We start from the raw sequence: 26,276 nt of genomic DNA, 5'->3' as shown, positions 1-26,276 counted from the left end.
CTTCCCTGCAGCCCCCCTTCTGACATGTAGCATGCCGAGCCGAACGGCGCTTTGCCTATGCATTAGCCATCCATTTCCAGCGGCTGACACCTCTCCAACATAAAACCGTAAGGCGGAGGTAAAATATCTCTCTCCTGGCGAAAATAAAGCTTTGTCTGCCTGCTGATCTATTGGATATAAAAATAAAGCCGCGGCTTTGAAGCAGGCTTTACCTTATGCGCGCCTCTGGTTTTGGCGTACACAAAAGCTCCAATGAAAATGGATAGCGCGTGACTGACCGCCGTGCGTCCAACACAGAAGCATCACTCACTGCACTTCTTATTCCTCCTTCTCCTCCCCATGCCTCTCGAACAGCCCGTTTTTTTATTACATGGACGTTGTTGAGGGCTGAGCTGTTTGTTATCGATCAGTGAATGTCGATAATTATGCTGGGATTTAAAGTCCAATCGGATTTGGAAATTTGTACGCCTCCATATTAAAGAATAAACAGGGGACGCTTGATTCCTGTTTGATTTTGATTTTTTTTTCACTGAGGGGTAAATTTAAAGGTACAAAAATACCCGACTGTTATTCCTCAATATGGGCGTGTATATCTTTTTCGATGAAGAAGATTTGGTGGGAAAACAGCAGGGATTTTCCTACATTTCTCCTGCATTTGCACCTTCTATTCAGGCCTGTGGATACAAGCTATAGTTTTTTCCCTGTAAAAATAATTACTATAATAAAGGAGACCACGGAATTTTAACTTCTGTGTCATCACCGACATACAGGCTACGCAAAAGTAGCAAAACAGCAATCACATTTACTTTTAAATGAGCGAAATTTTAGTTTAGTCCTAGGATTTTCCTCAGAATTCCATTTAGAAGACAATTCTACGTTTATTTCTGATCTGTCAAAGTTCAAATTGCGTTATCCGCCATAGGGCATAAATCATGTGAGCCCGTTGTCACTTGCGGCAACTGAAAAGAAAAAGAGTTTGGTCGTTAAAGAAAAATACATCATTTAAAAAACTCATTCATGGCGTTTATTGTTTTCCACTTCTTTGATGATTTGGGGATAAAACTGCTGTTGAACTGTTTGGTATTAAAAGATGTGTTTTATTATGTACAGCTGTAATGTGAGTTTTAAAGGAAAACACGAGTTTTAGCCGTGGAAGAAAGAGAAAAAAAACCTTAATTTCAACATGTGAAAGCCTCTCTGCTATGCTTTATAGTTTAATGTAGATTTATCAGCAGCATCCGGTACTCCCTCACTCCATGCTTACGGGCATTTTTTTTTTTTTTTTTGTATTTCAGAGCGCAGAAATCTGCTGCCGTGGCTGCAACAGCGGCAGCAGCTATCTGGCGCTCTGCAGCCATGCAGCTCGTCCCCTGAGCATTGGCCAGCGGGCGATAATATCTCAAAGGGAGTGGTTATCGCCACACATTATATTATAATCATTAGTGATCCCAGCCCTTTCACCTCGACTGCAGAATAAGCGCAGAGTACCATTAATCTAAACTAGTGGAACTGCTTTAGAGCCTGCTTCCCAGTGGCTTCATGCAGAAGCATTTCTCACAGAGTCTGACTGCAGAATTTTCATCTCAGAAAAAAGACAGTTGTAGGCTATTATTATTATTATTAGTAGTAGTAGTAGTAGTAGTAGTAGTACTTAATTGGCTGTGAAGGTGAAGTTAAACCCACCTGGTTTAGACATGGGAAGGAATACTTGTCATCATTTTCTTTTTTTTTCTCCAGACCGTTTCTCTACAATTACATGACTGTTATTCTTCATGCGGGCTTTAAAATTCGATCACATATGACTTGAGGCATAGAAACATTACACTTCTGAAGAAAATGAATATTCCGAACGTTTATGTATTTCTCATATACATTAGTTAGAATCTTGCCTAACTACACTGACATAAAAAAAAAATCAATATGCTAATCTTTAATTCTTTTTCTATTTATCCAGGACTGTTGTCTGTCAAACGGAAATTACAAATAGAAAAAAATAAATAACGAAAAATAACATTTGCAAATTAACCAGTTGTACTATAATAGATGTAATGCTGAGGTGTAGATGATGGATGTTATATTCTGACAACCATAAATTGGAATTATATAAATAATAACTGCAATACTGTAAACTCGCTCTTTACCCGGATTAAATTCGCCCCCTAGAGGAACGAGCCGGACTCTGGTGGCGGCCTTGTTTCTAGCTGACCCGGGTTCCAGACAGCATTACTGTTCTGGACTCCCAAGACCCAGTTCACTGACTCCTAAGATCACACACAAAAACAGGGGATGTAGATGGGTTTGGATGGTGGAATCATGAGCCTCAGAATATTAGCTTTTGTGTGTGTGTGTGTGTGTGTGTGTGTGTGTGTGTGTGTGTGTGTGTGTGTGTGTGTGTGTGTGTGTGTGTGTGTGTGTGTGTTTGGGGAGGGGAGGGGAGGGTGGGGTTCGGAGATGAGAAGGGACAGCTGTAGGGAGATGATCTATAAATCCCATTGGATTTCTCTCAGCACATGCCCGGGCCGGAGTTTAGAAGTCTGGAAAAATGTTTGCTTAGAGTTGCGCTATTGGCTCAATCTCAATAATCCACAGTCAACCTCGGCATATGTTTCGGGGTGGGGGAGGGCGGGGGCAGGGAGACATGGCTTCTTCTTTCATGTTAGCCATTGGGCCTTTTCTGCTGTACGACCAGCGCGTGGTGGTTTGCGTGGATGGATGGATGGTTGGAATTTTGGTCCTGGCAGTGTGTGATAATGCCAGAAGAATGACTGACAGACTGGGCAGGACAAGGACAGGGAGGTGCCCATCCCCTTCTCCTCCCATACAGACTCGGTTCTTGAACGTGACGCTAAAGTTGTGGGCGCTGAAACAATTTGCGCAACCAATAAACGGCTCTCACGCGTCCTGGACACTGTTAAAATGCGTTTGTGGGCTTGTAAGCAAAATACATTATCTGGTTTTGGTGAACTCTGATGAATTTTGGATTGCGTTTCCTTGCCTGTTTTTTTCTTCTTCTTCTTTTTTTTAATAGCAGAAACACGTTTTACTATTTCAACAAAAACAAAAACTTCACTTGGACTATCATTACATTTATTTAACAGACATTTTTTGTCTTAAGCTACTTGGCAAAAAATTTCTTATTTCTCGTGGACTTCCACTTCAAGTGCAATTTTCCAAAGATGAAAAACTATACAAATGATCTTAAGACAGACAGTTTGAACGCAAATGAAGTTTTTTTTATTATAAAATAAACGCATTCATACGGTATCAGTGCATCTAATTATAAATTATGCATGTCAGCGTCTGATTGCAAGTTATTTTGTACAATAATAATAATAATAATAATAATAATAATAATAATAATAATAATAATAATAATCCTGCAGAGAGCCAGCACACAGAAGAAGAGAGCAGCGAACTGTATCGAACCGTCCTCCCTGCTCCTCCCCGGTACACTCAGTTGATCAAAGCTCCAGTCGGGGGTGACATTTCTCTAGGTATTAACGGAGTCCACCGTCAATCTGCCCCCTTCTCGGCAGCCTGCCCCCGGCTGCAAGGAAGCATAACCAGACTTTCTCAGCCATGGCTACTCTGGAATCTTCCGGTGCCTCTGTCTTATATTTTACCCCTTTCCCACAATCCATCTAATCACCTGCTCGAGCTTCTGCATTTATCCTTCCCCCCCCCCCCCCCCCCCCCCAAAGTCCTTCCTCTAGCCGTGCCCCTCATACATTGTTGTGGTGACATTGTGTCTCTAAACTGAGCCTGGAGGAGAGAGGGGAGACAAATAAACGTGTCATGATTAGAATTAATGATTGCATGCATCTTCACAGCCTCATTCATTACCTCAGATTAATTATCTCGCAGTGTACCAGTTCACTTGTCCGCACTTCATAAAACCCAAATCTCCTGGGCTGCTTTACAGCACTTATGGCCCTGATACAAGAACATCCCCTTTCTTAGCATGGCTAGCATGGCCTGTAGTGATCAGAATTACACTTTGGAGGAAGAAAAGGATTTAAGGTGAGCAAAATAAAAGTCTTCTTGGCGAGAAACATTAAAGTTAAATTACTGATTAATTTGGCTATTTGATTTTCACTCTGGCAACAGGCCTGCTGTCAGCAAATCCTTCTGAGAAAAAGGGTCAAAAAGGGAAGAAGAAGTTTTGTTTTCTTCGATTTGAGCGCAGTGGCTGTGCCACAAATTCCAATTTACAACTTGTGCCTGCATCAGGATGAAAATATGGGTGAGAATAAAAATCTATTGCTAGTACAGGATTACAGTGGTAAGGTTAAAACCATTTTTGCATTTAATAGTGTCTTTGCCCGGAGGGGAGTTGAGATATTTTTAAGCCTATAGCCTATGTTTTGATTTCCTTCTATTCGTGGATTAATCTGTCTCCATGAGATGAGCTGAATCTCTCTCTCCTTCTCTCTCTCTCTGGCTTATTTTAAATCAGGCAGAGATTATCCCTACTGACAGGCTATCAAAGCATCTTCAACACATGGAAATAACAACTTTTGTTGTTTACGCGGTACAAGTTTGTGTCGTGATAGCGCGTGCAGGGAGTGCGAGATTTCTTTGGCTATTGTTGGATTCTGCAGGACGTTTTTAGTGGGGGGGGGGGGGGGGGGGGGGGGGGAGACGAAGAAGAATGAACTCGGCTTTATAATCCAAAAGGACACGCAATACTTCCGTTGTTGATTTTGGAAAAGGGAGCGCTCAGTTGTCAGGCAGCTTATTGACCTCTCCGCCTCTCCCTGTCCTCCCTGATGGAAACAGAACATGAAAGATGCTTCGCAATAAGGAGGCAAGTGTGGAAACGGGTGAAACGAAACAAAGGAAAAGGAAATGAAACAAAAAAGAAAACGAGTGAAAAGGGTGCTGTGTGTGCGCGCGTATTTCCAAGCCTTATCTCTTTCTTCAAGCCAGTAACACATGTCCTGTTGAAGGGGCGCTCCCCAGACGCCGGCCCGGGAGGGAGGCAGCTGGACGTGAATGAGCGGGTGTTTTACATGAGAAGCAGCCCATATGTAAAAGGTGCTGGCGGGCTGTTGCTACAGAATGAATGGGTATCCTCGGGTCATCGGTTCTTCTTTAAAGTGCGCACTTACTTTAAGACGATTTTGTTTTAACAGCGACGACAAATGCGTCGTTTTCTTGCTGCAAATGAATTTATTAAATTATTGTCACACAACAGTCTCTGATTAATTACTCAATACTACTTTCAAATGCAAATATTGGCCAGATAGTGGGACGAAATCCATTAATTCAACGAGCATGCCCCCCTCCCCCCAAAGCTAATTTAATTGAGCAAGAAAAAAAGTGTTAAATCCTCCAAGCTTGTAAATAATCAACAACACATAAAAGACGGCTAATAATCCAGCCGGCTTTTAGGCTCGTGGTGTTATTTACTAAAGGTGAACTTAAAGTGGATTGGACGTCCCTAATGAATCGTCTGGGTCGCGAGCTCCCGACTGGCGAAGAGAGCAAGCTGTCAACTTTAGAGCCTCTCCGTCTTTCACTTCCATGCTTCCTCTCAGTCACACCAAAGAGAAAGCGGCTGGTGTGTATGTGCTACTGCTAAGGACAGAAAAGCGTCACATCTCCTGAACCCAGTCATCGCTTAATAAGATCTCAGCAGTGTGCGGCTTCCCGCTGCGTAATCAAACATTTACCTAATGCATGGTGCGTTCAATTGCAAGGCTGGCAGCTAAGATTTTAACATACAGCTACTTTTTTCTGTTTTAAAATGACGAAGCCTCCAGCTATTAAATAATAAAGCAATCACACATCAACAACTTTACAGCAATGAACAAGGGAACCACCGCCATGCAGTATGCGCTACCAGCCTCTTTATTCAGAAGACGCCACTATATAGTCTCTACCTGCTCAGATTTGTCCCTCATGTGTCTCCTCGTGGCCAAAAGACACTTTGCTCAGCAGCGGAAACGTTGTGTCTCCCTCCGCGCTGCTCGCGTCCGCCGCGGCTCCTTCCTCCAAACACATTCACTAACATATGACAGTTTGCAGGGAAATTCTTGACAATTGCTATCTTGAGTGTGTGGCATAAATAGCAGGCAGAGTCCTCGCTGGGTTATGATGGGGCGGCTTGATGGTTGCTTCCATGGCACAGCGCTGATTGGTCCGGCTGCGGCCTGACGTCAGGAGGCTGGAAATAAGGCTGGGTTGGAGCTTTAGGACCAAGACAGTGTACTAGAGATCGAGCGCATCCTTGCGTACGCACGGTACTGGAGATCGAGGGGCATCCCAGCACACTGATTACAACCGGAGCGACCGGCGAGTCCCAGCATCCTATCACAAACCAAACATCCAGGATCATCCAACAGAGAGGAAGGGAAACACTCTTTTTTTCATCTTCTGGCTGTGTGATTTTGTTTCTCGCCGGGTTTTGAACAGTGGATAAGATGCCATGTTAAAGTACTCTGAATTATTTGTAGGCGTGCGTGTCTTCTTGTGTGACAGCTCTGCCCTAAAATCGTTTTATTAGAAGCCTCTGTCAGCACTGGCTGCCATACGACGCTCTTCTCTTTGGCCGATGCGTCACCGGGACAACCAAACCGGCTCCCCTCTTCTCGCCTGAGCCGATCGGCAGCTTCCTGTGCTGAACACCTTGGTTGAATTTTGCCACGGATCCATAAAAGGACTGATTTATTTTTTTCAACCTTTTGACTTTTCCTCCAGTGAGGACGCGATCGCCAACCCTTCCTGGTTCTTTGCTTTTTGGGACGTTGAGTCTTTTTACGCATGCAGGGAGAAATCTGTGGTGACACCTGATCGACTGGCTTCTCTTGCGCACGTTTGACCCAGGAGCTCCAGGCGAATCGGGGAGGGAGAGAGCAGATACTCGGTCAATGCTCGGCCTGTGCTGTTGATTTGGTTTGTGTGTTTGCTTCGTTTGTGGGGGGTTGTTGCCCAGCCAAAGCCATGGTCCATTGCGCCGGCTGCGAGAGGCCTATCCTGGACCGCTTTCTGCTCAACGTGCTGGACAGAGCCTGGCACGTCAAGTGCGTGCAATGCTGCGAGTGCAAATGCAATTTGACAGAGAAATGTTTTTCTCGAGAAGGGAGACTATACTGCAAAAACGATTTCTTTAGGTAAGCTCGATGAAGATGGCAGAAACCCTTTGAAAAGTAATGTTTTTGTACTCCTTCGCTCTTTTACTTTTCTTTTGCATACGAATAATACGCAGCAGGTAAGCAGGGACAAACCATGAAGGAAATTATATAAAGATATTTATATATTTTCAAAAGAAGGACCAAAGGTAGTTATGGCACACAGTGAGACGAGAAAACTATATAAGAAACCCTACAAATATTAGATTAAACTGCAAACGACCTCAGTCTACCGCAAATTTAGTGGAAACATCTGTATCTTCCACGTTATTTACCATTTGAAAATATAGTCTATTAATTGTAGGTGACCACCAAAAAAAGGAAAGTATTTCTTCGTGGCTCAGACTGCTGTTACAGTTCAAATCTGCTCAATTATAAGTGAAGAAAACCTAAAAGATAACACAAACAAAAATGACAGAACATCTGGTTAGGTAACAAAGAGAATGTCCTTTTGAATTCTCTAAATAAACGAATAAAACGACCCGTCCCGTCTTTTGATTAGTAGTAAGTAATTGAAAGCTTGTTAACTTGGATTCTTATGCAAAAACAGCAACAAAAGAGGAGCAGCAACATTAAACGCGTGTGCGCTCACTCTCAGCAGGGGGAGGGTTTGTTAGGAAATCGAGGAAATCACACTTGAAGGGGTTTTTTTGTTGGGTTTTTTTACAGCTTGTTGGCAGTCGTGGGAGCTTAGAGCATCAAACCGGCGCTAGAGAAACCGCTGCCCGGTGTGTTTGCTCAGTCTGGCTGAGGAGGACGTGATAAGTGGATTTGAATAGTAAACTAGTTGAAAAGATCAGGTCCGCAGACGATGCAATCACAGACGTGCAGTCAACAAGCACCGCACGCAACTCAGCAAACATTGTTTAACAGTGAAGTAGATGGCAGGGTGATAATTTATGAGCCAAAATCCAACCTAGTTTTTAAAGACACCTCAAATTGGTTTATTTACTGAAGCTCGACGCTTAAAATACGTGTTTGCAAAGACACACAAAAAACATGTAAAATAGAGGTAAAAATGTAACAGATGAAATTTTTGTGCAAAGGTTAATGCAGAGAGGAGTTCGCGTTTGTTTGTTTGCTGGCTTTATGTTTTTTTTTTAAAGAGGCAAAGCTACTGGTCAGCATTTTCTTTTACAAAAATAATTAAAAGTACAATTATAGCACAAATTATTATTATTATTATTATTATTATTATTATTATTATTATTATTATAGCATGTGATATAGAAATCTCCTAAAATAAAAAAAACTATCTCTGTATGAATCTTCATTATTTTTGATCCGTTAAAATAATGATGGAATTAAAATGTCACATTTAACCATATTTATGACTCGATTTCATTCCTTAAATTACGCTGATATTTAATAGGATGGATTAATAATAAAATATGTATATCATACAAAGATATATATGAGAGAGAGCAAGACAGAAATAGATGATTTGTATCCTTAAGACACAATTATAACTTCCGGATGTTTATTTTGAACGTTTATTTTTGTGTCCGTTATATAAGTCGGCCCCATCACTTTGGTGTTTTTCTTGCTAAATGTTTAGATCATTGTCTCTTTAAAGCAAATACATTAATAAACAATAAATTAAAAATGCAGAACACCCTTAATAGCAGGAGTAACCACCTCCATCCCCCGCAGGCGGTTCGGCACCAAGTGTGGCGGTTGCTCGCAGGGCATCTCTCCTAACGACCTGGTCCGGAGGGCCCGGAGCAAAGTGTTTCACCTTAACTGCTTCACCTGCATGATGTGCAACAAGCAGCTCTCCACCGGCGAGGAGCTCTACATCATAGACGAGAACAAATTCGTTTGCAAAGACGATTACCTAAACAACACCAGTGTAAAAGACACCAACCTCCTCTCAGGTATGCAGAGTCCTGCACGTGTGTTCTGTGAGTGTGTGTACGCAGGGCGAGTTAAATAATAATAATGATAATAATAATGATAGATAGATAGATAGATATTTATTTATTTGTTTATTTGTTTTTAAAGATGGACTTAACGTTTTCAACCTCACAGTGGCTTCCTCATTTCCATGACACAGCGCACGATGGTTTAAAAGCGCGAAATATTTTCTTTTCAGTTCAGATGATGGTTCTTTTGGCCTGATATGTAGCTGTGCTCAATCTGTTTTATTTTCATAATGTCAGATTTGGCTTTCTTTTTCTGTCCTTCTTTCTTTCTAATTAAGACTGTGCATTCTTTACTTGATATTTAAGCCTCCTCCGCATTCATAAATTCTGCTGTTGGTAAATTTTCATTTTGTAAAACAAATGGCTGTATGTCACAAGTAAGGCCCGAATTCAGCACAAAACAACATCACTACAAAACGATAATTCCGAAATATAACTTCTAGTTAGCAGTGTTAGCGTGTGTTTGCACTTTGTCAGTGGTGATAATCCACCGAGTTAAATGCACTTTTAGAGACTCTGGCGCTTCACTGCTACGATAACACTGTTGTGTGAATATTATTCTAATATTTAGATGTCGTTTCTGCAGTAACGGCATGCAGCGACCCGAGTTTATCACCAGACTCTCAAGACCAGCTACAGGATGACGTGGTCCTAAAGGACACAGAGATAGCCGCGCTGTCCGACAAGGAGACCGTTAACAACGAGAACGACGACCAGAACCTGGGAGGGAAGCGGCGTGGCCCACGGACCACCATCAAGGCCAAGCAGCTGGAGACACTGAAAGCAGCGTTTGCCGCCACTCCAAAACCCACCAGACACATCAGGGAGCAGCTGGCCCAGGAGACGGGCCTCAACATGAGGGTCATCCAGGTAAAGAAACAGCTGCACCCAAGCAGGAGCTCTGCTTCAGCCTAAACTCAGTCTATAAGTCTATATAGACCATTATTTTTATTATCATTATTTTATCAAATGCGTGTTTCTAAATGTGTGGTCCATGCGGCCTCCTAATGCAATCCTTGATGTAGTATCATAACTTTCGTGGTCCCCGGTGATTTAAACACGATTCTGTAGTAAATCATCTAAATCGTGCAATGTGATGCTTTCAAATATTATGGAAATAGATTCAGGGGACACCCAGGGGTTGAGGAGGTGGGCTCGCGCCTTTTTCCGTTTTATAGGGTGTTACGCACCCATTAAAAGGTGTGATGTAACAGCTTATATTTTATGGAAAAATGTCCCAGCCAAGCTGCCAGACAGCAATGACCGAGCAGGCCCTCATCCCATCAGGGAGGCTCCACCTCCCCAAGCCTCCCCTCTCATATCCTTCACCCCTCTTTAAACGAGGCCTCTTCCCTTCAAACTGCGCGGTCACATCGAATTCATTAAGCCAAAGATTGGCCGATGGACGAGGTTGATTTGGAAATGGGTAATTTATATGAGTATTTTTGATTCTTGGCGCACACGACGGGGCAAAGTCGCCAACTGGCGCCGAGGTGCTGGGAGCGCTGGGAGCGCTAGGAGTCCTGGCACAGCGCTGCCATCACGTTTTGCGACCACATTTAGCCACGCTGTGAGCATTTTCAGCCAAGTGGAAAGGCACAAATCTGTTTCAAGGGTCTTCAGATTGTATCCTCACAACAAGCGTGCGTTACAGAAGGCCAAGTTAAACAACAAACGACACATACAACCAACTGTATGTTATTATCATCATTATTATTATTATTATTATTATTATTATTATTATTATTATTATTATTATTATTATTATTATTGATAATCCCAACTGATATTATTATAAATCATGGTTTATTTTCAAAGTCTATTGTGTGACACAAGAATTGGAAATACCTAATAATAAAATGTCTCAAATAAATTATATTTACGCGCCAAAATCACACAAACGTAGCCCTAAATTTATTGCAAAGTAGTCAAAGTAGTAGTATCATTTTTTTAACTATTGGAATACATTTTTGTTTGTTTGCTTGTTTGTTTAAAAAAAGGCAGAATGCTTTAACGTAGAGTAATACCGAAATCGTGGAAGCGGGGAGATAGTGCTATTTAATGTGTGTGCGCTTGAGCGAGGAAAGGGGAGCGCATAATTAAAGGAAGCCGGCCTATAGATTAGGAAATGATAACCTCCAAGAGTCCGGTAATATATTGGTAACAACCCGCCTATTAAGTATTAATTGGAGATTTTAAACCCCTGCTGCTGCAGCCTTCAGTCGGAGTAAATGGAGGGTTAAAAGATCATTAGGGAGGTTAGATGGGACTGTCGCTCCTTAAACGATAATTGGGCGCAGTCCTCTTCGCCGCAGAGCCTTGCGAATTTAACGCACTGGCTCAACACGCTTGCCGCATACAGCGCGGTTATTGACTCTAATAAGAAGACAGCGGAGTAGGTGCCAAGGTAAACATGATACCTAATTACACTTTCCTTTCAATGAGGATACATTTAAATGCCGACGTTTGTTTGCATGTTCAGAAAAAACAAGCAAACCATTGTTTGTTTAGATATTTATTCATAGAATAGCAGCTCTAACCCCTCCCCGGCCACCCCCTTCCATAATCTCCATTTCTGCCTCTCCTCTCGTCTTTCGCCATAGAATATTGACGTGCAATCGAAATGGCGTCAGCAGTCTATTGCATATTTTCTGGGCCACATGATGTGATACACACGTACGCGTGTGTGTGGTTGCGTTTGTTCAGGTCTGGTTCCAGAACCGACGTTCCAAAGAGAGGCGGATGAAGCAGCTGAGCGCACTGGGCGCCCGGAGGCACGCGTTTTTCCGGAGCCCGAGGCGAATGAGGGCGCTGGGTGACCGGTTGGAGCCTGGGGAGCTCATCCCCAACGGACCCTTCTCCTACTATGGAGGTATGGTTGCTTAATATTTTCTTTCTTTTTTGACACGTTAAATTTCAACCTGGTTCTGACTGATAATGTGTTCGCCAAACATTGAATTGTTAAAAACAATTCAATGCATCATCTTTTATTTCCTATTAGCCGGTCATTTCTTCTTAATGTTTTGTCTTATATGCCATTATCCTATTCCCGGGGAATTATTTAGGTCTATGCCACTTTTTAAAGACGACCAGTGAGTAGCGAGCACACTAGGTCTATCCACATTTAACCGTCTTCGTTGTTTTCACACAATATTAAATGTCAAATGAGTGCATAATGTTAAAAACTAAAATGTATGAACAAGCAGTGAAAATGATGTAGTTTTCCTACTTACTGTTATTTTGGATGTATTCAAAAACAAACAAAAGAGGCTATACATGTTTTAGTCTGGGTCATCTCATCCACAGGCTTTAAGAAATGGCTTAGTATGGAATTCACTTCAAGTGAAGTTAGTTTACACCTGAGTGATTTCATACCAACGCGGCAATATTTCATCAAATGCTTTGAAATATCTGTTAATTTTCAGAGAATTCCATTTGTGTCTGGGCCTTTGTCCTTCCTGCTGAAGCAAAAAGTCTAATAATATTCTGCTGAGCTGAAAAAATTGGTCTCAGTAGGTAGAATCGCTGATGAAATGGCCCCCATTTTAATTAATTTTGTGGCCACGTTGTTCTCCCCACCCAATTGCAGTTTTGATTTAAGTGTAACGTGCTCTGTGACTAATGTAGCACAGCGAAGGTCTCTTTTTCTCTAATGCAAATCAAGCTATGTATATATATTCAATGAATTCCTCAACATCCCTGGAATTACTTCTGCAAACCCATTGTTCTCAGTCTGAGCTAATGGTGATATTTTTTTTCTACTTCTCTTGCATCTGCAGATTATCAAAGTGAATACTATGGTCCAGCAGGGAACTATGACTTTTTCCCTCAGGGGCCACCATCATCACAGGCCCAGACCCCAGTTGATCTCCCCTTTGTGCCATCCTCAGGCCCCACAGGCAACCCCCTTGGAGGTATGGACCACCCGCTCCCGGGCCACCATCCCTCCACTGAGGTGCAACGTTTCTCCGATATCATGTCCCACCACCCAGGGGATTCTCCCAGCCCAGAGCCCGGCATCCCAGGGCCCCTGCACAGCATCTCGTCAGAAGTGTTCGGCCCTAGTCCTCCTTTTACCTCACTGTCACTGAACGGGAGCGGATACAATAACCATCTGTCTCACCCGCCCTCAGAAATGAACGAGGGCACTGTGTGGTAGCTTTGCGAGGGAGCGGACTTTGCTGGCCAGAGATTCAGTAATGAAGGGTCGTGAGATCTGGAAGTGTTGGGGGACTGAGTCCAGAACAGGGACACGGATAATGACTGGGTTAGGGCAGTACCATAAACTATTTTTTCTCCTTTTTTTTTGGTGATTTCATATTTATTTATTTATTTATTTTCCCATTTGTTGTTCTTTTTGACAGGAGAGCATATTTAGCATAAAAATGATGCCCCAAAACACTGCAGCATTACGTTCGGGTGTTTTGATTGCTTCTTTCAACTCTTACCCCTACCCAGCCTGCATCCAAAAACTGGACTGAGACATCTTGTTACCCCTCCTGATTCCGGTCAGTGGCACGGCAGAGCGACCAATCCCCCAGTCCCCCTAACACTTAAAAAAAAGGAAGAAAAAAAACCTTTTCAAAATCTCCTGTAATATGTCCTAAACATGAAAACATCCTTAGCTACTGTCAAAGACTTCAATAGCTTTACAGAGAGAGAATAAAGGGGCTAAGGGTTGGTTGTGTGCTGACCTGGCACAGTAGGAAGGCTGAGCGGCATTCAGACTATGTGCGAGGAACTAGACGCGTCCCTTGTATTTATTCAGAAGCTCCTCAGACCTCTTGCCTCTCAAGGCTCTGCCATATTGACACTTAACCTTTTTCACAATATGTTTCTGGAGGCCAGAAGAAATGACAGTTTTCTCCTCTGCCTGGACTATTTGTTTGTTTCGGTTTCAGAATTTCAACCAAATCTGAAGAAGGCTGCCTTCAAAAGGCAAACCAGTAAAAGACTCCCTATGGATTGCAAGCCCTTTATTAAAAATGGAAGTGAACTTGAAATGGTGAGATGAAGTCTACCTTCTAAAAATCTTCTACTGGGGTTCTAAATGGGACTTAGAACAGTCAACTGTTTACGTAATATATTCAATTCAGGAGTCCAGAAGTCTCGAAAACCACGTTTTAGAACCTCTCAATCCATATAAAAATGTTCCAAGCAACCAACCAAACTTTTGTATTGATTTCATTTATATTGTACGGAGATAAAAACACATTTGCTGGGGTTGTGGTTCACTGTGCTAGTTTGTACGAGATGTTGTTTACAAAAAAGGTTAAAAAAATAAAAACACGAGTAAAGTAGACATTTGACAAATAAAAAAAATAGCACAAATATTGTTAAAGTGCTTTGCACCATCATCGCAGAACGTGTTGAGACAAAATGTAAGTGTTAAAAGGAGTAATCGAATTCTTAATTTTTTTAGTCTGCTGACGATACATTCATAAAACTGTTAATATACTTAGGTTTTATTTTTGTGTCTTTAAAGAAGAAAAATCCAAACTATTAAAAACTGATGATCAAATATGCAGCAAGCAGCTGCTACATCTCTTTGAATATCAAGCCCTCATGGTATGTCTTTTATTGTTCCAATAAACCTAAGCTTATGTGACCTCCAGTGCATATTAGACCATTCACTGTATAAATACCACATGTTGACAAATGTGTTTGTAATAAACTAGAAAATATACGTCATTTTTTTTGGGAGCAGCTATCTTAAAGTATACCAGACATTACAGTGCATTGTGTTTCACAAAGTATTGAAGGTACATTGCAGCTTTTGTCCAGTTTCTTGAACTGTGGAATAATTGTCCTTAATTGCAGACACTGATGCTGATTGGTTAAATCTGAATAACTGGACTCGAAAATGATGAGCACATTTAAAATGGCATTTGGTGGAAAATGATGAAAAGACAGAAAGAAACAAAAGCAGAAGTCTAAATGAGAAGAGTGATGGAAACATGCAGTGTAGGTTTGTGATGATGATCCTTACCTGTCATCACAGGGTTTTCTTCTCGTCCCTGTTGCAGTGTTGCAACACATCCTAAACTCAAACAGAACAACAACAAAAAAACTTTTTTGCTGATTTTACTTTTTCTCCCAGCAACGGAGGAATTCAGTGGACCAGTTTGCTGCAGCGAACACAAGGGGGAGTGAATACACTCCTCATGCTGATGCAGTTTCTCCTTCCAGCTGCTTTGGCTCCAGCCTCACATTCTTCCATTCAGTTACTCGAGGTCGTCAGCTAATCACGAGCAGTTAGCTGTGCTACTGTGAAGGACAATGATGAAATTGCTGTGGCCGTGGCTCTCGTGTTTGTTATGCTTTTCTTAGCGGGCTCCAGTATTATTATTCCCTGTAGGTTTCTGTTCTTTCAGTGCAGTCTGGCGGCTGGGAAGGACATCTCCCAACTTATTTCGGCGAACATAGCTGCAGTAATAATCAAGAAGCCCAAACACCGAGGCGTGATGTTTTTGCAGGAAAAATGGAAAAATTTTCATACTTGTACGGAAGCGAGTCAGGCGGTGGGATTGTGGTGTGAATCTGGGGAAACCTTTATCTCCCTAACCCCAGCCTGTGCAGTTAGGACTGTATGCAATCCCAGTTTTCCTCCCTGCCTCCAGACTGTAATCCACCATGAATTAATCATGGTCTTGAGAGTTAACCAAGCTTGGGGAGGTGGAGGTAAAGGGTGTGTGGAAGGATATAGGTCTCTGTTGAGCCCCTGCGCTTAGAACTCCCCCTCCCCCCAGTCCACCCACCCACCGTAGTAGCTCCACGCACCGGCGACTGACCGCCCCCAGGGCCACAGCTCTTTAAATTCAAATCTCCTATTGATCGCTCATCAGCTGTTGGTGCAAACTGACCTTGTAGGCTAATACTGGAAAAATAAAATAAGCCTTAACAGCAGTGAATGGGTTTTAAATGACATTTTAAATCTCTGAGTCAGGACATTTGAATAGCCTACACACCCACTGGGAGCCAAAATAAGTGCACTTTTTGTGCATGTGTGTGATGAGAGAGGATGATGGGAAGGAGGTGGGTGACAGTAGTGACAGCGTGTGTGTGTGTGTGTGCTGGGGGGCTTTAATACTTAAAGGATGGCATGGGGGTACAAAATGGTTTACTTTAGAGTACAACAGGGGATCTGGCCCAGCAGACAAACACTGACATTCTCTGAGGGTTTTTTTTTTTTTTTTTGGGGGGGGGGGGGGGGGGGGGGTGCACTCTCCATATGAGAAGCATTTGGCTGCTAGTTTTAAATGTAGAGTGGCTCAGCTGGAAGTGTATCCTCTCCTTGGAGCGAATGTAGCATAAGCACACAAACACATGGCACTGGGCCTCGTTTCTTCTCAAACAAATGACACATGTTGGGGGAAGCCAGCTCCTTGGCCAGAAATGAGAAAACGCTGTTAATCAATGGAGCGGGTTGCTTGATCGCTGAGCCTCATTTCCCTGGCTCAGTACTCAGCCAGTGGGTGATACACAGTCGTGTAACAAAATCTGATAAGCTGACCTCTGCTGATGAGCTGTTTGTTTTGCCACCTCACTGGTCTTTACACTTCCTCCTCTTATCAAACACAGAAGGATGTGTTTAAGTCAGACCATTTTTTTCGACTTTTTTAGTAATGTTGGGCAGCATAGTCTACAAACACCTACTATTTTACAAAGAGAGGTATAAATCAGGAGGGAGTTAACCTAGTGTTTAAGGCACTAGGTGCATTAAACACCTAGTGCCTTTTATCTGTTTTCAGAATAAGAAAAAAGATGCTCCACAGAAACTGATTGGTTAAAAGAATTGTTAGGAATAAGAATTATCAGACCTTTTAGCAATTACGAGTCATTTTAGACATTATCAGTGGCTGAGAAGAAAAAGAAGAGAGAGCCATCTCAAGAAAATGTTGATTTTACTGCAAACGGCTGATCAGGAAATCAAAGAAGTGAACTAAAATCGCATATGGTCCTAATTTTTATTGGCAACATTTTGTTTGGTTCAGTGTGAAAAAAGTTGCTTCATAAATATTTTATTGTTGCTTTAAAACACTCATGCACACCTATACACCCCCCCCCCCCCTAAAAAAAAAACTTTATCAGTGAACAAAGAGAAGGTTCTTCCTAATATTTAAATTGAGCATTTTTAATCATTCTGCTACAAATGTTACCTTAGAAGTGCTGAATTATGTGTGGCTTGAAAATGTCACTTGTTTTTCTAAATATTCTGGTCCTGCTTTGAGGTAGCTTGCTTACAGATAGTGATGAGTATATATTCATCTGCACCAAAGTACAAAGTAGAATTTAAACAGTGTGAACAATAAATAGAAGATTTATAAAACATTTATAAGACATGATGTGAGGCGAAAGTATTGAACGAGAGCTCACAAATAAACAAAACTCACACTACAAGCCATCATAATCCACATTCCAAAATACCATTTATTACTGCACTGTGTATCACCATGATATAGGTTAATATAAAGGTAGTTACTGATAAATCGAAATTACTGCCTCACAAATATAAAAACATATACTGACAAGAACGACTGTTTTATTGTTACTATTTACAGTTAAGTTCAAAAGTGTTTGGACAACAACACAGTTATATTTTCAGACTTTGTTTCTCTTCATCACACTCGTCAGTTTTAATTCAAAAATAATTCCTCATTTTTATAAGGCCAAAAACATTTGGACAATCTAAAATAATTTTAAATATGAAGATTGCTTTTAAAACTTAAATGAAAATGATTAGCAGTTAGTGATCGTCCTTCCTGATTCTCTGATTGTTTGCATATTTTTACACTTGTTTCAAAGTTTCAGATCATCAAACACATATTAATATCAAACAAAGAAAACACAAATAAACAAACAGTTTTTAAATGATTTCATTTATTAAGGAGAATAAAAAGCTTTCCAGATCGTACAGCCCTATATGAATGATTGAGACCCGATAATGGCAATGATAATATAAATAACAGGACTTTATATAAAGGCACCTTTCAAACCCCCCACGTTTACCTTACATTAGTACAGTAAAATATCCCAAACCTGAAAATCCTTTGCAGTCAGTTACTACCTGAAGTCTAGAACACCAGGATATCCAAAATGCAGCGTTTCCTTCCTCGAGAAACTATGTCAACTTTTGCCCTGGCTGACTTTGACTCTTATTTCAAGAAATCTGGCCAAACTTATTAAAGAACAAAATGTGACTATCCAGAGTTGGGACCAGGAAGCAAAGTCTTACAGACCTCTCTGCAGCTTTTCTCCTCCTATCATCCCCCAAAACCCTAACCCCAAAGGCACTGTGTATGTTTCCATACAATCGAAAGACAAACCAAAAAATAACCAAATAAAAAATTATTTTAAAAATTAACAAAGAATAATTTAACACCCACAACTGTACCTAAGTGCAAATCAATTAAATGGGGGCTATTAAACAGGTCTCTCTCTCCTTTTAGAAAATTATATAATAATTGATCACCGTATTGATTTATTCTGCTTTACAGAAACCTGGTTACCCCTGAGTTATATTGTCTGTCCTCAAAGCACAGGTCAAGGAGGAGGAGTGGCAGCAATCTTCCACTCCAGCTTATTAATCAAACAAAGACCTAGAGCATTAAAGTATACCTATAACCATAACTAGCAATGACTTTATGAGTTTCTTCACATATAAAATTTTAACCATTTGACAAAAAAATCATTCACAGCCATCCCACAGCAGTGCCACTGAGTAACTCTAATAACCAATGATGTTTACTTAGATTGGACGACCCTTTACTGTGTTCGTTTGTAGTTTTCCAGCCCTTTATATCTGTGAACTTGTCTATGTTTAGCACATAGTTGTGACTGAAAATTATTTTTCTGTTTAAAATTTTAAAAATCTATATTCCTCCAACTATTGCAATTGGTTCTTTAAACATCTGTCATTAAACCAACAGATTAATGATACCAAAACACAATTGTGGCTGTTGGAAGGTGTGCATTAAATGAAGCCCAAACATGCAGGATATGATTAGTGCCCTGTTTTCCATACAAAGCCACGACCTTACAGTTAAAACGTTTAGGTTTTTGCCTGGTACATTAATAAAACATGGCCAAATGTATCAAATAAAGTGAACAATTTAGCTATTTCTTATTGTAACTGCAAAATAAATAAAAACATTATACATTTCAAAGTTCTGTCCGTAGTGCTCGCCTCTGACAAAAATCTCAGTAAATGTGACTTTATAAAAGTGAATGTTTTACTTATAATTGGTAGCCCATTGCTCTACGATTTACATAAGGAAATTGCCCATGTAACAAACAATGTGTTCACCCAAAGAAGAAAGTACACTCGTCTAGCAAAGTGGAAAGTACTAATTTCCCCCTGGAGAATGTCCTGATGGTATGTGAGGTCTGCAGGTTGGCCTGATTAGCACGTGCATGGAGTGTGTCTACACCATCTGACCCACTGAGTGATATTCATTTGTCATTCACATATTGGAGACCAACTGCTGTGTTTGTTGCTCAGGGCAAGGGTTTTCTCAATGAGTTGTTTGTGTATGACTGCACTGGCAATCTCTCATCATATTACAAGGAATCCACACTTCAGTGCAAAATCTGTTTATAATTTCTTGTTGTTGAACTTGTGCATTTCCTTTCATGAACAGTGTGTTTTTGAATGCATATTTTATATAAAATTACTATTTTATAAATATGGTATCAGTATGGTTTACAAGGCCATGCTGAGCTAGTAAATTAGTTGAGTGTGTTTGGAAATTTTTCTGAAATAATCTTAGACTAAAGTCAGACAAAACAGATTCTCAGCCTTCACACTGTGACACTTGGTCAGGATCATGGGTGTTATTTTTAACAGAATCTTTTAGTGTCAGTTTGAAGTGTGCAGGGTTGTCCAGTAAACTTCAGGAAAACATGCTCTGCTAGTATTAAAGGAAGCCTGTTGCAGATGGGCAAAGAAACATAACGTGGTTAATTTTGTCACAGGTTGTATTTTGACACAGAAAATCATCTTTTCTTAAATTTAAGGGGATAGCTATGTTACCTGAACCCAACCAAGCAGAAACTAAAAATAAAAATTCAAAATAGTAAAATTATTTTTTTAAATGATTATGTTGTCAACAGCAATAGGAAACATAGTTTTAAAGATCCCTATATAGCATTATTATTACTTTCACCTTCAGATCAGGATTTTGCCCATGAAGGAGAGGTCAAAGTTCAGATGTGACATAATATTGTAAATCTTTCTGTATGCTGTAAATACACACCGCACTTGTAAGAATCATAACTTCTAAGTTATAAATGCTTTTTGTCAATTTTCAACCAATAAGTCATCAGGCTGTCCTTGAAGAGCTTGTTGTAAGCCACATTTTAATGGATTGCTAACCTGACCCCACAGTACAGCCATATAAATGGTAAATGGTCTGTATTTGTATAGCGCTTTACTTGGTCCTATACACAATCATCCACCCATTCACACACACATTCACACACTGGTGATGGCCACAGCCGCCCTGGGGCGCACTGACAGAGGCGAGGCTGCCGGACACTGGCGCCACCGGGCCCTCTGACCACCACCAGTAGGCAACGGGTGAAGTGTCTTGCCCAAGGACACAACGACCGAGACTGTCAGAGCCGGGGCTCGAACCTGCAACCTTCCGATTACAAGACGAACGCCCAACTCTTGAGCCACGATCGCCCCCATATAAGATCGTATAATATTTTATCATAATTTATAGATGGACAAAAAGGCCAAAACATAACACACACACACACAACACACACACACACATACACACATGTATATATAGATATAGATATATATGCACAAATGCACTCATTTAGAATTGTTTACGGTGTATTTCCCCTGATAAGCAAATTGATTTTTGTTATTTTCTGCTAGCTTAGCATTTTTTGCGCTTGCATTATCTGGTTGTGTTTGAGCAAGTGGCTGCATGCACCAGCGTAGAAAGCCCTTATCACCCAAACACACTGTAACTTAAGCTCCAGGTGCTTGCTGCCATGTTACTGTACTCAACACACATGGCCATGTTGCTAATTAAAGCAATCCTATGCTTATCCTGAGGGGGAAATACCTGGATTACCAGGATATTTGCAACTCAAACCTGAGACATGCCTAATCAATTTAAGGCCATTAGACAATTAATTCACTTTGGTAAAGGGTGGTATTTACAAATGCACTAATCTGGCTCCTAAGTTGTCACTGTGAGTGTTGATGAGCATTATGTTCATATTTACTGAGTTCATAATGAGTATTCAGAGATGAGAATGAGCAAGTGACACAAGAAAGGAATAAACACATCTCCCAGTTGAGCATTAAGTTATATTACGCTACAGTTATGAAAAAGACATCTGGATTTCCATTGAAAAGCAATAAACCTCTCCAACACCAAATATGCATTTTAATGTTCAAGTGAGCTTCAGCTACAGTGTGATTTCTCAGTCCCGATCTCATACCCTGTTATCAGTTAGTATGAACCTGTATCTACATCACATTTATTTTATTTATTTTTTATTTTAATCTGCTATAATGTGAAATTTGTCTATCATAAAGGTTGTCTAGTAAAACTTCAGATTTAACCTTTTTATATTAGTGGAAAATTAAAAAAAGAAATCAGGTAAAGTCCCCAGGCCTAACACTGTTTACCTAGCTAACTTTGGTGGGTGAGAAAACTTTCTAATGTTAGCAAGCTAAGATGTTCTCTAATCCATTCAGCTGTTGGGAATCATATTGTTACTTATTAGTGCAACCTTTTGACCATAAAATTAGTAACATGAACAGAACACATACAAGAGGATCACCATTTATATGACATAATTTACTCAGTCACAGGAAGCTGTTGCGTAACATCATCAATAAAACTCATGAGCCTGTCCTTGTCAGCATAGAACAGTAGACACTGTTGCAAGTTATTGCCAGTGCAATAGATGTGAGAACACACAATTCAATTCCTGGATTCGTCCATAATGTTAGACTTATGAATTTGTATGAGGGGAAATACAGTGTTATCTCCATCAGCTGCGTATGGCAGAGAAAATTAGCTTATTTTGAAAAACACTAAACTGCTGTGGAAGCTACTCTATATTTGTTAAGTTATAACTAAAGAACCTGGAACATCTGGAAGAACAGAAAAACTTTTATTGTAATTTTATTTTAATGGAGCGGGACAGAACAGTAACTAATATCAAGAAGAAAATGATGACTTAGTACTTGGTGGAGAAACACTTGCTGGCAAATACAGTGGTAAGATGTTTCTTGCAGTGGTAGGTTTGCACACATCTCAGGAGAAATTCTGGACAACTTCTCGTTACAGAAACTCTCTAAACTCTTTAGGTTTCTTGACTGCCTCTTGTCATGCCAAAATTTCAGCTACCTCCACAGACTTTCTACAGGACTGAGGTCTGGAGACTGACTGGTCACTCCATGACCTTAATGTGTTTCTTCCTTAGCCACTCCTTTCTTGCCTTGTGGTTTGTTTTTTGGTCATTTTCATGCTGAAAGACCCATCCATGACCCATCTTTCTTTCCTGTACCCAGAAAAACAGCTTGAAAGTCTGTTTCTACCATTCTGCTTGACTGTGGAGGTGGTGTTTTTAGGTCATACTCAGCATTGCTATTCCTTCAATTGAATTTTATTTATAGAGCGCTAAATCACAACGACAGTCACTTCAAGACGCTTAACATGCCGGCTTGAGTTGATGCCAAAGAGCTTGATTTTGGTTTGAGCTGACTACAGCACTTTCTCCCAAGCCTTCTCTGAAACATTTAGATGTTCACTGGAAACGTCAGTCAAGAAACTGATTCTTTAGACAGGTGTGCTTTATACACATATCAAGTTGGTATCAGGCATACCTGTTTTTGACTGACTGATTGTTTTCATGGGCACGCATCCAATCTGTGGGAGCCAGACTTTTGGCTGGGTTGGCTTGCTGAGATTTGGCAGGGGATCAAATGCTTATTTCACTCAGTGGTATGCAAATCAATTTATAATTCTTATGTAACGGGGTTTTGTTTGTTTGTTTGCTTTTTGTTTTGGTTTCTGTGTGGTGGGGGTTATTCTGTCTTTTTTAACTTAAAATAAGCTACTATTAAAAAAAATCATCAGTAGCCAATAAGCTCATATACGTCACTGCCTCAGTAATCCTAGAAGCAATTAGGTATAAGATCAAGGATTCATGTAGAGAAGCCCTCCCATGGAGGTGGAACCATCATGGACAACCAAGACCCTGCAAAGGATGTACCATTTAGAGGTTGAGGAAGTGGCAGACATCAAGAAGTCTATTGGCTAGAAGAGTTTAATGATCCAAAGGTGCATGAGGCTGCCACAGATGAAAAGACTGCACATCTTTTCAGACTGTGCCCCAAAGACTACCACCACGTAATAGCAGGAAGTAAAATATAAGCTTTGACCGTGTACTCTGGAAGGAACAAACAAGTAGCTGGGATATTGTACAGGAACATCTGTACAGGAACATCTGTGCTGCATATGGACTAGAATCCCCACTTCCTGATGAGTGACACCACTGAAGGTGGTTGAGAACAACAGGACTAAGGTCTATAGACAACCAGCTGCTGGCCAGCCAAGGAGGCACAGTGGTGGCTGACAAGGAGTAGAAGATAAAATAGAGAAGTACCAAAAGCTCAAGGAGCAACAGGGGCAGATGTTGAAGGTAAAGTCCAAAATGATCCCAGTGGTAATAGGAACATTAACCCTGAAACTAGAAAAGTTCCCCCAGCAAATTCCAAGTTCAGTGTCAAAGGTCTCTGTCAGAAGAGTGCAGGAGCAGCTGAGATCCTGCACAGAACCCTCATAATTGAAAAAGCTGCATACATATACAATATGTGCATACATATACATATAGAATATGTACAGAGAAAAACCCAACAATCATATGACCCCCTATGAGCAAGCACTTTGGCGACAGTGGGAAGGAAAAACTCCCTTTTAACAGGAAGAAACCTCCGGCAGAACCAGGCTCAGGGAGGGGCGGGGCCATCTGCTGTGATTGGTTGGGGTGAGAGAAGGAAGACAGGATAAAGACATGCTGTGGAAGAGAGACAGAGGTTAATAACAGATATGATTCAATGCAGAGAGGTCTATTAACACACAGAGAGTGAAGAAGAAACACCCAATGCATCATGGGAATCCCCCAGCAGCCAACACCTATTGCAGCATAACTAAGGGTCACCTGGTCCAGCCCTAACTATATGCTTCAGCAAAAAGGAAAGTTTGAGGTCTAATCTTGAAAGTAGAGATAGTGTCTGTCTCCCAAATCCAAACTGGAAGCTGGTTCCACAGAAGAGGGGCCTGGAAACTGAAGGCTCTGCCTCCCATTCTACTTTTAAATACTCTAGGAACAACAAGTAGGCCTGCAGAGCGAGAGCGACGTGCTCTAATAGGGTGATATGGTACTACAAGGTCATTAAGATAAGATGGGGCCTGATTATTTAAGACCTTGTATGTGAGGAGCAGGATTTTGGATTCTGGATTTAACAGGAAGCCAATGAAGGGAAGCCAATACAGGAGAAATCTGCTCTCTCTTTCTAGTCCCTGTCAGGACTCTTGCTGCAGCATCATCATCATCATCATACATATATTTCCATGTATGTTTGTAGATGTTTCAGCAAATCACTGCAACCATCTATCAAATTTCTTCTGTTTATCCAAATGAAAGTTCAAGGCTGAATCAAGACTTTTGCACAGTACTGTATGGCAGGTATTTGACAGACACTTAAGATGAGTTCATTTGTGGGATCACTGCCAATCACTGCAGTGGCTCATCCCCTTAAAAAGACATGTAATACTGGCTTAATATTTACTGCCCATCTCTATTCTGTACTATTGTACACCAAATATGTATTGTACTTAGTATATTACATTGTATTTTACCTATGCAACATTGTTTCTAGCAATGAACTATGTTCTTAACTTCCATTAAATTCCAGTCTGACGTTTATCCATACTGTCTGTATTTTACAGAACTGCAGAGTGGGAAAAACAGACTAATATATTAGCAGTGCATTGTCTTTAACCTCAGAAAAACTGGCTTGAATATTTCCGGGGAATAATTCCAATTAAAACTGGTCTGTGCAGTGCAGCCAAGCAGCTCTGTTATTCAATTGCATTAGAATGAACGATGCAGCGGCATGCAACGATGCAGTTAACAGGAATTAAAACCATAGGCAAGATGACGGATTACATGAGAACCGAGGTGTGTGTGTGTGTGTGTGTGTGTGTGTGTGTGTGTGTGTGTGTGTGTGTGTGTGTGTGTGTGCGTGTGTGCGTGTGTGCGTGTGTGTGTGCATCCATGAACACGTTCTTTCTCTTGTTTGCTGTTTTGTCAAAGTTGTATATACTGAATATTGAAACGCGTGTACTTGAATATTAAATCAAAATGCTTGAACACTGAAACATGATTTTAGGTCTATGTTGTGGCATGATTTCAGTGTACTTGTCAGTATTTGCCAGCTGTAGTTATTGCATGATGTATGGCTCTGTTCTTGATGTATGCATGACAGTTGGCAGTCATTAATCATAGTTAGAAGATAGGACATGGTGTAGGGTCCATTTTCTCACTTGCGGTGAGTCTCATATAAGTTAATGTGTGTTCTTGAGGTCCGAGGCACTGCAGGAGTGAACTGTACAAATACATTTCATATCATTCAACTGTACAAGAATATGAAGTTTGCAATCACATAGACAATCTCGCAAATGCTGTTTTGGCACTTCTTTGAACAAACACTCTGTGTGCATCTGTGTTAAATTCACTGCAGGACAACTTTACTTTTCCTTTCCAAACTTCCCTTTGTTGTTCTGCTCAGCATCATGTTTCTTGTAGATGTGTGGGTGTGACAGTCAGAATCAGACTCAGCAAGTGTGTCTGCACTGGTAAAACACCATTGTTGTGACACACCCACCTTCACAGAGTCGACTAACCATGCATTTAATTAGAAACAAAAGCTGGAAATAATTAATTAGACAGCAGTTTTTTTACCCTTGCCAGAGTTCATAATGGAGCAGATAGGCTGCAGAAATCTTACAGAAAATAATTCACTAAACATTAAAAGGGAAGAAAGGCCTAAAAACAAATGGTTGAACAGTGTTGAGTGTTGAAGAGTGCTTGGAAATAGTATACATTGATACAACAGATCATCTTGTCATTATGTATGCAAAAGATACAAACTACTGAAAAATGGATAATTCAGTGT

The 26,276-nt window shown here is 40.8% G+C and overlaps 1 protein-coding gene across 2 annotated transcripts; it reads left to right on the top strand.

Moving 5' to 3' along the window:
- Positions 1 to 6,183: 6,183 nt before the first annotated feature.
- On the top strand, positions 6,184 to 14,749 carry lhx1a (LIM homeobox 1a). Of its 2 annotated transcripts, none has more exons than XM_026192916.1 (5): positions 6,184 to 7,115; positions 8,787 to 9,010; positions 9,645 to 9,928; positions 11,765 to 11,930; positions 12,838 to 14,749. In XM_026192916.1, exons 1-5 carry the CDS (start codon positions 6,946 to 6,948, stop codon positions 13,215 to 13,217), a joined length of 1,224 nt encoding a protein of 407 aa, XP_026048701.1. In that variant the 5' UTR covers positions 6,184 to 6,945; the 3' UTR covers positions 13,218 to 14,749. The 2 variants fall into 2 exon arrangements, with proteins under 2 accessions (XP_026048701.1, XP_026048700.1); XM_026192915.1 differs by having other exon boundaries at positions 9,630 to 9,928.
- Positions 14,750 to 26,276: the final 11,527 nt, after the last annotated feature.

This window comes from Astatotilapia calliptera, chromosome 14 (assembly GCF_900246225.1).
Source record: "Astatotilapia calliptera chromosome 14, fAstCal1.2, whole genome shotgun sequence".
Taxonomy (NCBI): Eukaryota; Metazoa; Chordata; class Actinopteri; order Cichliformes; family Cichlidae; genus Astatotilapia; species Astatotilapia calliptera.
Note: the sequence above shows the minus strand (reverse complement) of the source record. Positions and strands in the feature narration are given on the sequence as shown.

Coding starts and splice junctions, on each gene's coding strand:
- lhx1a (XM_026192915.1), top strand. CDS start 6,946: ATGGTCCATTGCGCCGGCTGCGAGAGGCCTATCCTGGACCGCTTTCTG. Junction 9,929..11,764: donor TCAACATGAGGGTCATCCAG/GTAAAGAAACAG, acceptor GCGTTTGTTCAG/GTCTGGTTCCAGAACCGACG. Junction 11,931..12,837: donor ACCCTTCTCCTACTATGGAG/GTATGGTTGCTT, acceptor TTGCATCTGCAG/ATTATCAAAGTGAATACTAT.